The sequence below is a fragment of the Pelodiscus sinensis genome, chromosome 19 (assembly GCF_052426305.1).
Source record: "Pelodiscus sinensis isolate ZL-2025 chromosome 19, ASM5242630v1, whole genome shotgun sequence".
Taxonomy (NCBI): Eukaryota; Metazoa; Chordata; order Testudines; family Trionychidae; genus Pelodiscus; species Pelodiscus sinensis.
This window is the reverse complement of record NC_143070.1, coordinates 31,109,576-31,127,327: the sequence shown is the minus strand read 5'-3', so window position 1 is coordinate 31,127,327 and position 17,752 is coordinate 31,109,576. Positions and strand designations below refer to the sequence as shown.

General features: G+C 53.8%; 1 protein-coding gene across 2 annotated transcripts in view; it reads right to left on the bottom strand.

Moving 5' to 3' along the window:
• Positions 1-1,346, bottom strand: part of LOC149522922 (butyrophilin subfamily 1 member A1-like) — an 86,428-nt gene extending 85,082 nt beyond the window's left edge. For both annotated transcript variants that reach the window (XM_089771119.1, XM_089771120.1), the window contains exon 1: positions 1,208-1,346. In XM_089771119.1, coding sequence (XP_089627245.1) covers positions 1,208-1,307 — 100 coding nt within the window. In that variant the 5' untranslated portion in view covers positions 1,308-1,346. The remainder of the gene's footprint in view (positions 1-1,207) is intronic.
• Between the last annotated feature and the right edge of the window lie 16,406 nt (positions 1,347-17,752).

The window sequence follows — 17,752 nt, the reverse complement described above, 5'->3', positions numbered from 1 at the left end:
ATTTCAAAATAACTGCCTGCTATGTGGATGTAGATTACGTTATTTTGGAATAGAGTTAGTTATTTCTTGCAGTGCAGACATTCCCGTAGTCTTTACTGATACTGATTCAATCTGGAATCTGGTGTCGGGGGGTTTTGCTTGGTTGTTTTTGTTTTCTTTTTGTCCCCCCTACCCAATTTTGTACAAAACAGTGGAAAAGGCCTGATTTATACATCACTTGCAGGTGAGGCCCTTCCTTGACCAGGCAAAGTTATTTTGCATAGATTACACTTATTGGAAAGTACAAGAAATGAAATCTACAGAATAGATTTTTTTTATTAATGTACTTGCAAAAAGGAAGTAAAAAAACTTTTAAATTGGTAGGATTTCAACTTCGAACAGTATTCATTTTATTGAACAATTACTGTACTTCATAAATTTGAATTAGAACTTGTAGAACTTCCATTACTCTTTCTATAACTAATTTGAATTATTTTGTGATTTGTAACAGTAAACATTTTCTTTGCACTAAAAAGACACTGCACCCCGTAGCCGCAAGAACAGTCTCCACCAGCCAGTAGAATGGAAGGTTTATGGCTTCTCCAGGATACAGCACAGCACAGCACAGACGTGATATTGCTACAGGAGTCTGGGCCAGGATGCCTCAGATCCCTTGTTAGGATGGTCCATCACCCCCCTAGACCTCTAGCCCCCCATTAGGCTCACTCCCTCCTGTTTCCCAGCCAGCAACCTCAGTCTGTCTCCCTCATGATTCCAGCTCCACTGCCACTGCCCCTTCACCCTAAACCTGGTGTTGGTCTCCGCCTCCCTGCCTTTGTCTCTCTCCCTGGGAGGCTGAGCCTAGGTGTCTGGGTTAATCCACATTTGGATGAGTCAGTGAGAATCTCACATCACATCACATCACAGCACAGGTGTGACCCTGGGTTACAGAGCAGACAGTCCCCCCACTGGGCTACTCTGGTTTTTCCTCAGAGTGTGTTTGCAGACCACTTTGATAAATACTGATGTAAACCTTTCATCCAGCATATCCCAGTGTAAGAAGTAGTGCATTCAGCTAGTTTAAGTGGCAGGATTGTTTATGCAAAGTTTGGTATCTGTAGGTAATTGTGGAGTATGACTATTTTGCACAAACAAACTCAACATAATCTCTTATATATTTTGAAAAGACAGATCCTATAAGCAGCAGCAGAAGCAGTGGGATTCCTACCTGATTCCAGCTTCTGAATGTGATAAGTAATGAAGAAAATGATCAAACCAGGCAGACAGGAGCTGACAGCAGAGCTACTACAGAATGAAAGAACCTTCATCTTCACTGTCACATGATCTGGGCAAGAGGACAGGAAAAATAAAAATGCTTTAGCAAAACATATTTTGCAGTTAAATCTGATCTGCTGGATGAGGAACTATTATCTGTAGTCAGTGAACTGAGCTAATTGTTTCTGGTCACCACATCTTTCAAAATGTTAGGGAAAGTAGATCTCATCTTGTTATTATTGATTGGTTGGAAGATGAAAGCAAATTTTCTTACTTTTTCCTGCTCCCAGCTGGCTTCTTATCAGTGAATGGATGAGTCATGGAACTGGGCTAGCTGGGTACATTAAATGAAGAAAGTATTTTCTCCACACCTGCAGAAGAGGTTACTGCTTTCAAAAACTGGCTGAGCCCTTCTGGTTCCAGGCACTTAGCCATTGACTGCCACCACTCTTAGAATTATTTTTTAAAACTGATTTTTCAATTAAATTGATGCTAAATGAAAAAAAATCAAATTGATTCAAAGTGAGAAAGCCTAATCAAGCAGAATAAAAACATTTTATTCACCCATTCCTTATCCTTTCTAAATAGAAAAAGGGAGAAAAACAGAAAATTTAAAAAAACCCTAAAATTTAAATTTGTTCAATTGTCGAAGCAAATGCTTCATTTAGTTTTTAGGTGGCTAAACAAACAGCTTTATTGCTTAGTAAAGCCAAGTGAGCCAAACGTGGTCCCAGCAGAGCCGGGCCCAGTGGCTTGCTAATACAATCAATCTGGCTGTGTCTAGACTGGCAAGTTTTTCCGCAAAACCAGCTGCTTTTGTGGAAAAACTTGCCAGCTGTCTATACTGGCTGTTTGAATTTCTGCAAAAGCACTGATGATCTCATGTAAGATTATCAGTGTTTTTGCAGAAATACTTTGTTGCTCCCGTTCGGGCAAAAGTCTTTTTCCGAAAAACTTTTGCGCAAAAGGGCCAGTGAAGACAGCTCAGATTTGTTTTCCGCAAAAAAGCCCTGATCGCAAAAACGGCAATCGGGTCTTTTTTGCGGAAAAGCGCATCTAGATTGGCCACAGACGCTTTTCCGCAAAAAGTGCTTTTGCGGAAAAGCATCCTGCCAATCTAGACACGCTTTTCCCAAAAATGCTTTTAACTTTAAAATGTTTTAATGTTAAAAGCATTTCTGGAAAATCATGCCAGTCTAGATACAGCCTAAGTGAATGTGCCCTACTGCCATGCCTGGGCTCTGCTAAAGCACAATGAACTACAAAGGGAAAAGTCCCCTCTCACTTGTCAGGCTAGGAGCTCAGTGGGGCAGGGACTCTGCCTCTTTGTGTGGCTGGAAAGCACCAAGCCCACTCTGCATTACCAAAAGCAACTGAATGCTGACCGCTGTGTGCATTTCTGCAGCTGAATTTACGCTTGGTGTTCATCAGCAGCAGTTTATCGCTGACAAAGCTGAGAATGGCACTGCCACTGTGATGAGGAAAACATCAAACAAAGCTGCTACTCTGTAGTTCCAGGGAAGTAAGCCCCTCTTACCTGCTGAATCCTGCAGAGGCACTTCCAAGCAGCATCAGGGTTCCTGGAAAGCTCTCAGGTTCTCTACTACCCATGGACATCCCTTGGCCTAGGGAGAGTTTTCTGTGAAACCTCCCTTTGCTGAGGCGGCTTTGTCCATTCCATACAGGTGTCTCGCAGCCATGGAGTTTGACTCCGTCTTGTTCATTTCTGTCTGTTTTTAATTTGCCACATTTGTAACTGAATGGAATCGCAGCCTGTGTCTGCTTCTCTGACCAGCCTCAGAACTGAAAGTAGCTTGTAGTAACAGGGATCCTCCTCACACGCAAACTAAGGCACGGGAATCAAAGTCCTCTTACAGAAACAGCCGTTCAAAGTGCCAGTGAGCAACAGACACGATGCCAACCCACTCAGGCTGGCTGCTGACACTCAGCTCTGTGCTGTTCCTCCTGCTCTTCAAGGAACAGGAACCTAAAAAGAAATTTTATGTAAAGGCAGCATCCCCCAAGTGCACTGTCAAGATTTGTTGTTCCCTGTCCAGGTGTAGAAGTTGTGATGAATGGGGCACGCCTGTCATAATCTGTTGTGACTGTTTTAAATTTGGTCACAGGAAAAGTAAGATTCTAATTTGATATAATTTTCTAAATTAGAAGGGTCTTGTTTTATTTGTGTCCAGTTTGAAATAGAGATTTCACAGGGTAGGGGGAAGCAAATTGTGGCAGTAAGAACCCCCTCACTCCCTTCTATCTGAAATGGATACCACTGGATCACCTGGGGGCAGTAAGCTATGATGAGGAGACCTCCTTCCACCTAAAGTTGCTACCCCGGAGCCTGGGATGTGCATCCCAGGAATTCAGCGCAGTCAATGGATCACAAAGAATAATCTTGTGCTGTTTAACAAAACACAACAAGGTTCAGAATTAAAAATAATTATTTAGAACATGGCTACGTCTACACTGGCCCCTTTTCCGGAAGGGGCATGTAAATTTCACCAGTCGTCGTAGGGAAATCCGCGGGGGATTTAAATATCCCCCGCGGCATTTAAATAAAAATGTCCGCCGCTTTTTTCCGGCTTTTAAAAAAGTCGGAAAAGAGCGTCTACACTGGCCCCGATCCTCCGGAAAAAGCGCCCTTTTCCGGAGGGTCTTATTCCTACTTCAAAGGCGCTTTTTCCGGAGGATCGGGGCCAGTGTAGACGCTCTTTTCCGACTTTTTTAAAAGCCGGAAAAAAGCGGCGGACATTTTTATTTAAATGCCGCGGGGGATATTTAAATCCCCCGCGGATTTCCCTACGACGACTGGTGAAATTTACATGCCCCTTCCGGAAAAGGGGCCAGTGTAGACGTAGCCCATAAGAATAGCCAGACTGGGTCAGATTAAAGGTCCATCCAGCTGAGTGCCCTGTCTACTGACAGGGGCCAATACCAGATGCCCCAGAGGGAGGGATCACAACAGGTAATCCTCACATAATCCTTCCCCTGTCACCTACCTCCAGAGAAACAGGGGCTAGGGACACAATTCCTACCCATCCTGGGTAATATCCAATGATGGATCTAACCTCCATGAATTTATCTAGCTCTTATTTGAACTCTGTGAAAGTTCTAGCCTTCAGCGCATCCTCTGGTAAGGAGTTCCACATGTTGACTGTGTGTTGAGTGAAAAAAAAACTTCCTTTTGTTTGTTTTAAACTTGCTACCTATTAATTTCATTGGGTGACCCCTAGTTCTTATAATTGTGGGAATAAGTAAATAACTTTTCCTTATTATTGACAATGTGACAATAAAAACATCCACGTTGGGGGCTGCAATGGGTCCCCATCCAGTAACTTCAGCCTGTTCGCCCCTACATTTTCCTCCCCCTCCTAGGATAGAAGAAGACTTTAAAACCATAAATAGGAATGCCTGCTCCAGACTGTGTTTATACCATGTTAGCAGCACAGGGTACACATAGGTTTTATCTGATTTCCAGGCTGGAACATACAAAACTTTCACCAGCTGCTATTTCTCCCATTGTCTGGTAAATAATTTTTCCAAAAGATCTGATTCCTCACTCCTCCCTGGATAGGTCTCCTCGCCCCCCCCCCTCCCCCCCCCCGTCCCTTTTAGGAAAGCTTCTCTCCAGTTTTATACAGGTTCAAACTCCCATAAAAAAGAAACACTCGGACTGATTCCCCTCCCCATCCAATGTCATGTGAGCCCATTGCAATCTATGGCCTTAATTAATAGCTGGAGAAAGGTGGTGACTGGGGGATAGGAAGTGCTGCAGTAATGGATGTACTATTCCTATGCGCACATCCCAGAACTGCCAGCCCCCATAAAGGGAGTGTCCACCAGGCTCTCACTGAAGCAACCAATTTATAATCCTGCACAGCTGGTTATTCATCCTTCAGTCTGGCATTTCTGAAATTTGCTTGCTTGGGTTTACCAACATGGACTAGTAGCAGTTGTGAAAGTTTGTCCTGTAGCACAGGCCTGCAGGGGCCATCCATGCACTAAGGCTGTGAGAATGTGGCCAACACAGGTGTGACGGGCCGGGACGGCCCGCACGGCGGAACGCCAAGGGGGACTGGGGGAGGCAGCACTTACGGCCGTGGTGCCTGGCTGCGGGAAGCTGGCGCGCGGCAGATACCGGCCGCGGGAGCTTCCTCCACAGCTGGGAAATGGAGCAGCAGCCTGTCTGGCACCCGGTGCGCATCTGCCGGGGGCAGGAACAGGGGCTGACGAGCCGGGTAGGGCAGGATCGTGCGCGCCGCCACTGGGAGGGAGCTAGCTGACCCCTGTGCTTAGGGCCCCGGGCTGGGACTCGGTGGAGAGGGTGGGCCCGGGTTCCACCTCCCCTTCCGCCGTCGTTGGGAGCTGCAGGGTGCGCCAGAGCCCACGAGCCGGAGCCACCAGCAGAGACCACAGGGAAGAACCCCGCTTAAAGGGACAGCCAACCTCTGGACTTGCAGATCCCCCGGACTCGGCTGAGCAGGTTGATTGCACCCCAAAGGCGTTAAACTGAGCTAAACTCCGGGGCCGGAGGCTGGCGATGGGGTCTGCCGAGCTCCTCTCCTGCGGCGGGAGAGGGTGATCGCACCCCTCGGTGGTCACACGTGGTGGAGAATGTGGGTAGAACACCCACGCAGGTGAGGGTTAGGAGACAACACCATAGGCCACGGGGGACGGGGGATAACCCGTTTTAACCCTGGCAGGTACAATGGATCCGAAACAGCTTTTTGACTGAGTGAGTGAGACCCAGAGGCAGCAGCAACAGTAGCAGGCGCAGATGCTGCAACAGCTAGCTTCCCAGTTCCAGGACCAGCAACGACAGCTGGTCCAGGAGCTGGCGGTGCAACATGAGAAGTGGCTCCAGACCACGGGCCTTCCGAGTCCCGGTTGGACTGAAAAAGATGACAGGGGGAAGACTTTGGGCTCCCTGCCTGTGTGTGTGACTGACGAAGATGGGGCCGGAGGATGACCCAGAGGCGTACCTCAGAACTTTTGAGAGGGTAGCCACGGCCGCACAGTGGCCGGAGGAACATTGGGCCACATTGCTGGCCCCATATTTAACTGGCCCCGCACAGATGGCCTACCGGGGCCTGTCCGCCAAAGATGCGCTGCGCTATTTTAAAGTCAAGGAGGCGATCCTCGACCACCTGGGGGTCACTCCCGAGACCTATCGACAGCGCTTTCGGCAGGAACGGTTCCAGCGAGGAGAGCGACCCCGGGCCTTTGCCCAGCGACTCCGGGATGCGGCATGCAGGTGGTTGGAGCCGGAGCAGTGGACGGGGATCCAGGTGGCTGAGGCTGTCGTCTTGGAGCAGTTCATCCACGCCCTCCCACAAGAAGCGCAAGGGTGGGTGCGGCGGCATCAACCCACCACCGTGGCCGAGGCCGTTACCCTTGCCAAGGCCCACCTCGCAGCAGAAAGCGGGGATGGGATTGGCCACCGAGAGAAACCGCCGGGCATGCCCGGGAGTGAGCCCTCACCCCGACGGGGCGGGGGAGGCACCGGGAAAAAAGGGAGGGGCGCAGACAGAAGCCCCCAAAGAACGACGCCTGTTTCTAGCCCCCGTCTGGCTTGGGCGAGCGTGGAGAGGTCGGGAAGAGGATAAAGGGGGCGCAGAGGACAGGACCAAAGAAGGCAGGAAGGGCCCGTCCCGCAATGCCTATTTCCAGTGCGGCCAGGAGGGCCACTTCAAAAGAGACTGCCCACTGATGGACTGCACCCTGAGCCAGACCATGCCACCCCAGGCTCCGGAGGAAGCCCGGCCGATGGTCACCCTGTGGCTAGAGGGGCGGGTGGTGCAGGCACTGGTGGACTCAGGATCTGCCCTCACACTGCTGAGAGAAGACCTGCTGCAACGGGCCCCTACCACAGGGGAAGTGGTCTGGATGAAGTGCATCCACGGGGATGTCCGGGCCTATCTAACGGTATGGGCTCACCTGTCGGACGGGCGACTGACTAGATGATGGCGGGTGGGTAGAGCACCAGTACTACCCTGCCCTGTGGTGCTAGGCCGCGATTGGCCGGGATTCCGACAGCTATTCCAAGTGAAGAACCCCTCAGAGAGATGAACCCGGGGAAGAAGCACACGGCTCCACTTTAAGGGAGGGGGGGGTGTGACGGGCCGGGACAGCCCGCACGGAGGAACACCAAAGAGGCCTGGGGGAGGCAGCACTTACAGCCGCGGCGCCTGGCTGCGGGAAGCCGGCACGCGGTAGATACCGGCCGCGGTAGCTTCCTCCACGGCTGGGAAATGGAGCAGCGGTCTGTCTGGCACCCGGCACACATCCGCTGGGGGCAGGAACAGGGGCTGACAAGCCGGGCAGGGCAGGAGCATGCGCGCCGCTGCTAGGAGGGAGGCGCGCTGGCGCGACGTCATCTCCGGCGGGTCATTTAAAAAGGGCCCACGGACAGCGTGGGGAGAGGGGGGGCACGTCCTTGGCAGCCAGCTCCTGCAGGGTTTGGGGCCAGGCACGGGGAGACGCCCTCCCAGGGAACCTGGCTTCCCAGCAAGGACCCCCTGCGGCGAGGGGCCGAAGATGCCCGTGGCAGCTGACCGCTGAGGGGGCCGTATCCCACGGATAAGGACGGACTACGCCCTCATTGAGCGACCAAGTGACAGTAGGCTACGGGGACCCCACGGGGAGGCCGACGGGGTTTGCGGCGGGGAGGAAGCAGCCTGGGGCAGGGCCCTTTTGGCAACCGTGGGTGGACGCGTTTTGGGTAGGAATCCTGTGCCCGCCGCACAGGGAGTTAGCTGACCCCTGTGCTTAGGGCCCCGGGCTGGGACCCGGTGGAGAGGGTGGGCCCGGGTCCCCCTCCCCTCCCACCGTTGTCGGGAACTGCAGGGTGCGCCAGCGCCCACGAGCCGGAGCCACCAGCAGAGACCGCAGGGAAGAACCCCGCTTAAAGGGACAGCCAACCTCTGGGCTCGCAGATCACCCGGACTCGGCTGAGCAGGGTGATCGCTCCCCAAAGGCGTTAAACTGAACTAAACGCCAGGACCAACGGGCCGGAGGCCGGCAACGGGGTCTGCCAAGCCCCTCTCCTGGGGTGGGAGAGGGTGATCACACCCCTCGGTGGTCACAACAGGCAATAGACACAAAGGGAGTTTCGGAGTGAGGCTTTGACTCCTTAGTGTTCTATAGCATTTATATTTGCAGAAATTTCCAACACTTCCATAGCCCTGACTGCAGAAAGAAGCTTTGTGATATCCCATCTCTTGCAAGGGAGTTGAAAAATCCCCTCAATGCACCTGTGGTGCTCTGGGGAATGTGAGTTATGCATCCCCCATGCTCCCAAGAGTATAGTTATCTTTTACACCTTTCTCCTCATTGCATGCTCCTTTCTCCTACTATTCAAGAGGAACTAGATTGTAGTTGGGCCCTAAATGACACTGACTGGGGGAAAATTCAGTCTGAGTGTTGCTTTGGGTGGGGTCAAATCAGACAGGCAAATTGTTTACCAGGCACTGGGAGAAATAGCAGCTTCTGTCCCCTGCTTGGCAGTTGGGGAATTTCGACAGTGGGGAGTGGCCATCCTGTCACTGAGATGCTAACACAGTACAAACATAGTGTGTGGGCCACCCTCATTAATAACCAGCTTTCAAAGCCTTGTTCTGTCCCATGAAAAGAAGGAGAGTCTGGTGGAAAGAGGCTGAAGGGACTGGATTTTGCCCCAACATCTCTCTGTGTCCGTGTGTCATACTGAGCCACTGGAAATCTCATGGGAGGGTCTCTAACGGCCCGGCTGCAAACCCCATTGATGTCAGTAGGGATTTTAACCATTCACCTTACAGGAGCGGGACTGGAGTGCACAGGCTTGAAGCACCAGGCTGAAGAGTGTTGATTCCCCCTGCTAGCATCAAGAACAGACTCACAGCCTGAAGCTGGATCTGCCAGGGACAGAAGAGAGCAGGCTAAGATGAGAGGAGAAGGGTGGGCTACTGAGGTGGACATATGGGGCAGGTGGGTGGGTGCAGCAGGAGTGGGATGATTAAGGCAGGATGAGAAGTTGCCCTTGGAGGGGCTCTGAACCCCTATCCCTGTCCCCTGTGGGAGCCAGTATCTGCCATTATTGCTACACCATTCAGTGTTACATGACATTTTCTAGCTTCCCTTCTCTTCTTAAGAATGAAAGAGCCAGACAGTTAATTTGTGCCTGGCAATCCAGCAACCGTTGCCCTGATAAGGGAATATTTTATGGTGCTATTCACATGACTCATTCAGTGTAAAGTCTGAAGATTACAGCAACTCCTGACTCCAGAGACAAGGAACCTTTCAGCACTAACTGGGGTGAAGAAAAGTTACCAGATGCAGAGGTGACTCAAGTCCCCCTGCCCAGTTCTGCTCTCACAGGAACCCTCTTGCACCAGGGCCTCCTGCTCCCACGTGAGTGTGTCTCAGAGGTCTCTGTGGTACTGCCCCTCCCTGGAAGAGCTTGTAGTGAGGGGAACAGGTGGTCCAGAGCTGGGGACACCCATTATCCCTCCCTCCCTCCCTCCCCCCACTGCAGGTTTCTTGGAATAAGGCAGGATTTAAATAATCGCGGCTTCATTTAAATTTAAATGGCGGCACAGACTAGGTAGTTCGGACTAGGCTTCCGAGGTGCACCGGTAGTTCGAAATAGGAAGCCTAGTCCGAACGACCTAGTCCGTGCTGCGTGTAGCCGCGGGCACGGAGTCTGAACTAGCGGACATTTAAAAATAGCGGCGCCCGGCAATATGCAAATGAAGCCCAGGAAATTCAAATCCCGGGCTTCATTTGCAACTTCGGTTGCCTACATTAACCACCCTAGTTCAAACTAGGGTGGTAGTGTAGACATACCCTTGCAGAATAAATGTATTACTCTCTCTGGGTATGTCTACACTACAGCGCTAATTCGAACTAACTTAGTTCGAATTAGTTAATTCGAACTAAGCTAATTCGAACTAGCGCATCTAGAACTAAAAACTAGTTCGAATTAGCATTTTGCTAATTCGAACTAGCGCGTCCACACTGATTGGACGCAGGGGAGCATTTAAGGGCAGCTGAAACAGGTTCTGGCAGGGCATCAGGTCAGTAGTTGCTTTGTGTGGCTGCTGTCTGAGGCTATCTGAGGCTCTAGCTTAAAGGGACCCCCCCGGACAGCCGGTTCTCAGCTTTTCCTGCTTGCTTGCCAACCTCGCCGAGGGACAGCAAAGCGTTGGTCTCTGTGCCCGTCTGTGTCGGTGCTTCCCTTCGGGGGGGCCGCCGCAGGTGGCAACATGGAGCCACAGCTCGCCCTGCACCTTCTGGTGCACTTTCTGGACTTGCTGCTGCAAGCCTGCCACCAATGGCTCAAGGCTGCCTGGCACCTCCTGGTGCACGTCAGCCCCTTGCCTCTCTGCCTGGCCGCCCTGGGGGCCGTGGAGGAGCCGCAGCGGCGCCCCGGCACCGGCGTGCCCCGCCGCGTCTGGCGTCTGGACACCAGCACCGACTGGTGGGACCGCATCATCCTGGAGCGCTGGGAGGACCGACAGTGGACCCAGAACTTCAGGATGAGGAGGGACACCTTCCTGGAGCTCTGCGAGTGGCTCGCCCCTGCCCTGCACAGAAGGGACACTCACATGAGGCCCGCCATCCCCCTCCAGAAGCGGGTGGCCATTGCCCTATGGAAGCTCTCCACGCCGGACAGCTGCCGATCCGTTGGGAACCAGTTCGGCGTGGGGAGATCCACCGTCGGGGCGGTGCTCATGCAGGTACGGCACTCATCAGCCACCGAGCCGGGAGGGAGGGGGGCTGCAAGGAGGGAATGGGCCGCCCCAGGGACAAAGGGGGGGCGGGAGGAGGCGAAAGCGTCCCGCACTGGAGGGGTCAGTCTGTCCCGGCTGTACTACACGCCGCCAGGGGGGTTGCTTCCGGGAGTGGGGCGCGGGGCACTGCCAGGGCACGAATGCTCCCAGCCACCCAGGCGCCCCACTGATTGGCGCTTTGCTGTGTCTCTCTCCGCAGGTGGTCAAGGCCATCAACCGGGTGCTGCTCCGCAGGGTGGTCCGCCTTGCTGACCCGGACGCCGTCATCCGGGACTTCGGCGCCCTCGGCTTCCTCAGCTGCGGGGGGGCCATCGACGGGACGTACATCCCCATCCGTGCCCTGGAACACCAGGCGTCCCATTACATGAACCGCAAGGGGTACTTCTCCGTGATCCTGCAGGCCATGTGTGACCACCGGGGCCAGTTCACGGACATTAATGTGGGCTGGTCCGGCAAAGCACACGACGCCCGGGTGTACCGCAACTCCTCCGTGTGCCAGCGGCTACAGGCCGGGACCTTCTTCCCTGACCGCCACATCAGGGTCGGGGACGTGGACATGCCCATGTGCCTGGTGGGGGATGCCGCCTACCCAATGCAGCCGTGGCTGATGAAGCCCTACATGGGGCACCTCAATCCCTCCCACCAGGCCTTCAATACCAGGCTGACCAGGGCCCGCATCGTGGTGGAGGGGGCCTTCGGGCAACTGAAAGCCCACTTTCGATGCCTCCTCACCCGTCTGGACCTGGCCGAGCACAACATCCCTCCCGTGGTGGCAGCATGTTGTGTGCTCCACAATTTGTGTGAGCGAAAGGGGGAGGCTTTCCTGCCAGCCTGGATGGCTGAGGCTGACCGCATGGCTGGACACTACGGTCAGCCCCGCACCGCCGCCATCCGGGAAGCCCAGCGGGGGGCCGTCCGGATCCGGGAAGCCCTGCGGGAGAGCTTCCTGGTGGAGGAGGAAGACTGATCTCTCCCTGCATGTCCCACTGGGGCCTTCTTCCACCCTACCCCCTTCCCCTTTCCCCTCCCTACCTACTGTAAAATAAAGACACCTGTTTTTGAAACAAAAACGTCTGTTTATTTCACAGAACTGGGGTGGGGGAAGGAAGGGGGGAGGGTGGGAGAGGGGAGGGGGAAACCTGGGATGAGGGAGCTGGAAGGGGAGGGAAGGGAGGAAGGGAAAGGAAAGCTCAGGGGTGGGAGTCCGGCTGCCTCTCCCGTCTCGCCACACTGCGGGTCCGGGGGTGTCGGTGGGAAATGGTTGTGGGGGGGGGGCAGGAGGGACGGGGGGTGTGGAGGAAGCAGGAGCGGAAGCAGGAGGGGGAGCAGGAGGAGCAGCAGGAGGAGGAAATGGGAAGCAGTCAAGCAGGCTCTGGAGGTGGCCTCGCAGGGCACTGCCCTGCTCCTCCAGGGCCTCCAGACTCCTCCAGTGCAGCCTCAGGTCCTCCTGGACCCAGTGGTCCTGGGTGCGGAGGTGGTGGTCCATGAACCGGAGGTGCCGCCTTTGGTACTCCTCCTCATTCTTGGCTCTCCTGCTTGCCCGGGCATGGGCAGCTGCTGCAGGCGGTGTGGTGCGCCCTGCAGGCCCAGGTGCTGCAGCTGTGGTGCAACAAGACCAGCGGTCAATTACCCCAGGGGCCCAGGTGTGTGAAACCCAACTCCCCTCTGCAAGGCCAGGGCCCTGGCAGGATCCCCAGCTGCTGCTCCGTGGTGGCCAAGGCCCAGGCACACGGTCCCGGGGCTCCCTCTCGCCCCAGCCCCCCGTACACATAAGGGGAACACGATGGTACTCACAGGTGGACGCCTCCCCGGCCTCGGACGACACAGGCGAGCGGCTCTGTGGGGTGCCTCGGGGGTCCCTGGTCCTGGGCAGGCTGGCGGCAGGCTCCTGGCTCTCAGAGCCCTCCTCCTCCTCTTCCGTCTCCTGGAGCGGGCCCTCTGCTCCGGGGTCTATCACGTCACGGGGGGCAGGGACGGCATGAGCCCCCAGGAGGCGGTCCAGGGTGTGGAAGTGGGGGCAGGCCTCCGGGTCGGCCCCTGGCTGGCAGGCCCGGGAGTAGGACTGCCGCAGGTCTTTGATTTTGCAGCGCACCTGCTCCCGGCTGCGCTGGTGGCCCCTGGCGGCCAGGCTGGCAGCCATGCGGCTGTAGACGGCCGCGTTCCTGTGGCTAGTGCAAAGATCGTGTTCATTGTAGGCTTCCCCCCAAACCTCGATGAGGTCCACGATCTCCGCACTTGATCAAGCGGGCGCCCGCCTTTTGCGCCCCCGGGCAGGCTCCTGGGAGCCGCCAGGCTGGTCCTGGGGAGCAGTGGAGGGCTGGGTGTCCTCGGGTGGCTGGCTCATGGTGTGGCAGGTGCAGGGTCTGCTGGCACGGGTGCTGGCAGCCTTGCAACTGGCACAAACTGTGTAGCCAGCCCGTGGCCCTTTAAGGGCTCCGGGGCCGGGAGGGGGGCAATAGAGTTTCCCTGGTGTTGGCCAGAGTGGCCACCAGGGAAACCTGGGAAGCATTAGCCTCCCACTAGTTCGAATTAAGGGTCTACACAGCCCTTAATTCGAACTAGCTAGTTCGAACTAGGCTTAATCCTCGTAAAATGAGGTTTACCTATTTCGAACTAAGCGCTCCGTTAGTTCGAATTAAGTTCGAACTAACGGAGCGCTAGTGTATTGCCTATCAAAGTTAGTTCAAACTAACATCCGTTAGTTCGAACTAACTTTGTAGTGTAGACATACCCTCTGTGAGTGGTGTCTGGTGCCACTAGATAGGACAGTGCACCACACCCAGTGGGTGTGTGGGTCACATTCCACATGGGGTGATTCCTTCTGCTCCATTGATGTTCTTACAATGCACCCATCACCGTGGTCTCTGGGACCTTAACATTTGCATATTTATTCTTTCACAAATTTGGAAGAGCTTAATAAAGAGAAAAATAAACCTAACTGTAACATGTAACCATGTTCCCAGCGATGAGTGTGTGAGGGTATGTCTACACTACCCTCCTAATTCGAAATAGGAGGGTAATGTAGTCATACCGCAATTGCAAATGCAGCCCGGGATTTGAATTTCCCGGGCTTCATTTGCATAAAGCCGGCCGGCGCCATTTTTAAATGCCGGCAGTTCGAACCCCGTGCCGCGCGGCTACACGCGACACGGAGTAGCTAGTTCGGATTAGGCTTCCTAATCCGAACTAGCTGTACTCCTCGAGGAAGCCTAATCCGAACTAGCTACTCCGTGCCGCGTGTAGCCGCGCGGCACGGGGTTCGAACTACCGGCATTTAAAAATGGCGCCGGCCGGCTTTATGCAAATGAAGCCCGGGAAATTCAAATCCCGGGCTGCATTTGCAATTGCGGTATGACTACATTACCCTCCTATTTCGAATTAGGAGGGTAGCGTAGACATACCCAGAAAGATTCTGTGGAAATCCAGGGGACATAGTGACGTACAAGCCCAGAGATCAAGGCAGCTGGAAGGACAAATAGCATCTAATGGTTCTGCTTCCAAAGGTTTCTGTGACAGAAGTAGCTGGGCACAGGAGCACACCTGGCTTCCACTGCGAGGGCACTGGTGCAGTCAGTCAGTGAGAGCACAGGACAATAATACATGGATGACCTGTGTGAAGTGAGCTGTTGGGTCTTTGTTTATTTCCTAGGACACTGGACCCTGCATCGCCTTCTCCATCATCACAATCAGCATCTGAGAAAATGCTGTTTGGAGTCTTGCAGTGAGGTGAAGTATCCACTGGAAATGGAGAGTAATTGACCCATTCCTTGAGCAGGCCTTGACTATGGGCCCTGTAATCTGATTCAGATTCCCACTTACCGCTTTGAGAGCTGATGGGTTCTAGTCCCAAAATCAGGCCCACTTACATTAATATAATTATTGTATGTTTGGGAACCCCATGTGCACAGGCCACGCTCACAGGGAAGGAAACACTTGTATATTTACAAATACATAATTTGTTTACACCTTTACTAAAGTTACTTAGCAAGGCAGATAGAGAGAATACAGAAAACACACTTGGACAGCCATACTTATTCCATCCCTAGCAGAACAACATGAACTGTCAGCTATTCCCTGCCTCATCACCAACACCTTCCTCATCTCCATCACCGGTATTCAGGCCCCACCCCAGGGCTACATCACTACTTTTTTCTGCCCCAGGATCATAGGCAATGTGTAGGAGACACAATGGCTGTGTCTAGACTAGCCAGTTTTTCTGGAAAATCAGCCGCTTTTCCGGAAAAACTTGCCAGCTGTCTACACTGGCCACTTGAATTTCCGCAAAAGCACTGATTTCCTACTGTAAGAAATCAGTGCTTTTTGCGGAAATACTATGCTGCTCCCGTTCGGGCAAAATTATTCCTTTCCCCATGAAGGGTAAGCCTTCTTGCACAAGAGCTCCTGTGCAAGAAGGAAGTGTGGACGGGCAACAGAGGTTTCTCACACAAGAAGCCTGCAGTGTAGACTTAGCCCTAGGCTGTGTCTAGACTGGCAGCCGCTTTTGCGCAAAAACTTGCCAACTGTCTACACTGGCTGCTTGAATTTGTGCAAGAACACTGACGATCTAATGTCTGATCATCAGTGTTCTTGCGCAAATACAATGACTCTCCTGTTCGGGCAAAAGCCCTCTTGCACAAATGCTTTTGCACAAGAGGGCCAGTGTAGACAACGCAGTATTGTTTTGCGCAAAAAAGCCCCAATGGCTAAAATGGTGATCGGGGCTTTTTTACGCAAAACCACGTCTAGATTGGCCATGGATGCTTTTGCGCAAAAGCTTCCATGCCAATCTAGACGCGATTTTGCGCAAATACTTTTAACTGAAAAACTTTTCCGTTAAAAATATTTATGCAAAATCATGCTAGTCTAGATGCAGCCCCCGTGTATCTGGGTGGGAGAGGCTGTTCCCGCACTTTCCCTGGATCACTTCCTACTGGCTCTGCTGGGGCATCATCCCACCTAGTGGCTGGGTCTCCTGGTTCCCTGGCAGCAGCTTCCCCCTGGGGCTCTGCTGAGGCTGTATGGCAGCAGTATCCTGGGCCTTCAGTTTCTGCTGTCAGGGTTGTTGGCTGTTGCAGCTCTGGCTGGAGGTCCCTCCCCTTCACTGGTCAGCCCAGACTGAGGTGCTCTCTTCTCTTTTATACTGCCCCAACATTTAGAGGCTGCCCAGGCTGGGTGAAGGAGCGAGACTTCCTCCACCCACAGTGTCTTAACCCCTTTTCTTCCTCCACCCAGCCCCCCACTTCAGTGTGAGAGATGCTCACCCCGTCACAGTCCAGTAAAGAGGATCTGTGCCAGGCCATCTCAATAACAGCAGATGTGGAGACCCAGGGAGCAGGGCTGGGCCACAGGAGAGCACAGAGTGAAACCCTCTCCCCAGATTATCCTTGGTGAATTTCACATTAGGGAACTGGAGTAAATTAAGGTGGTCATTGAGTCTAGTTGCTGCTGCTGCTGCAGGATTTGGTCCCATTCCCTACGCAGGGCTGAGGTAATTGCAGAGATTGGTAGCACATGGGGCAAAGAGCCTGCAGAACCAGCCGTCACCAGGCAAACTGCAAAGCTGAGTCTGCTAGGGCCAAAGCTGCCCTCTCACCAGCCCAGGGTGTGTCAGAGGAATTTGATCTTTGTGCCACAACCGTCCTGTGAGGCGGATCCAGTCACAGGAACGTTCCAGCCCTTTTTTCTGCTTTTGGTTTGTGTCAGGAGAGGACATGTCCATTTAATTTAAAATATATTAATTTAATACAAAATTCAGGAGCAAGCTGGAGGGACCCCCAGTGGCTTCCTGACCCCCTCCAGCAGGATGGATGCTGCAGCCTGGGAAAGAGAAGCCATTCCTGGGATCTCTGCCTAGGGAGAATGCTTTGGGTGCCAGGAAAACAGGGGCCCACTGGAAAGACTGGAAAGGCACAGACACAACTCTGCAAGACTGCACAGGTAGGGGTCACTCTGCAAGCCCCACTGCTCGGCTCCCAGCCTGGGTCCTGGCCCATGGCACTGCTACTGTATTAGAGGTGTGGGGATAAAGTGTCACTTTGCCGCCAGGAGTGCAGTGGGGGCTGGGAACGTCTGCCCTGCTGGGTCCCCTCGGCGCACTGTCCTGGGCATGGGTGGGCACAGGACTCAAGCACCATCGGCAGCCCTGGGAGGAGGGGTACCTCCAAGAGTGCGGGTGTTTTGCCAACCGCTCGCTGCGCTGCAGCTCCAGAGCCAGAGGGCGAGGGATGCAGCCCCCGGGTGCTGTGTTGCAGGGAGCAGGAGATTTTCTAAAGCGCCCAAGGGATTCAGGAGCACAAGCCCCATTGACTCCAACTCTCCTGGGCACGTGAAAATCTCCCATTCCACATGTGACTTGCCTTCATCTGTGCCCACGAGCCCCCTGGCATTCTGGGGGAGGGTGGGACTCACCTAAAGGGAAGGTGATGGGGGGAAGGGCAGCTGCTGCCTTAAAAGGGTTCCTGACGTGGGCATGTTGCTTTTGCTTCTCCTGGGACAGAGGCCCTTGGGCCGCATTTCCAAAGAGCTCATCTCTGAACTGCTCCCATGTGACTGGCCAGGTTTCTTGGGCCTCTGAGCAGCCTCACTTGGGAGGTTCTGGGGTGACACACCTGTTATTGGTGTCTGGCCTGCACCCCAACATACCCAAGTCTCTGCTGAAAAGGGTCATAAGCACCATTTAGGGGCTGGAGCGAATGCCGCACGCTAGGACACTGCGGGTCAGT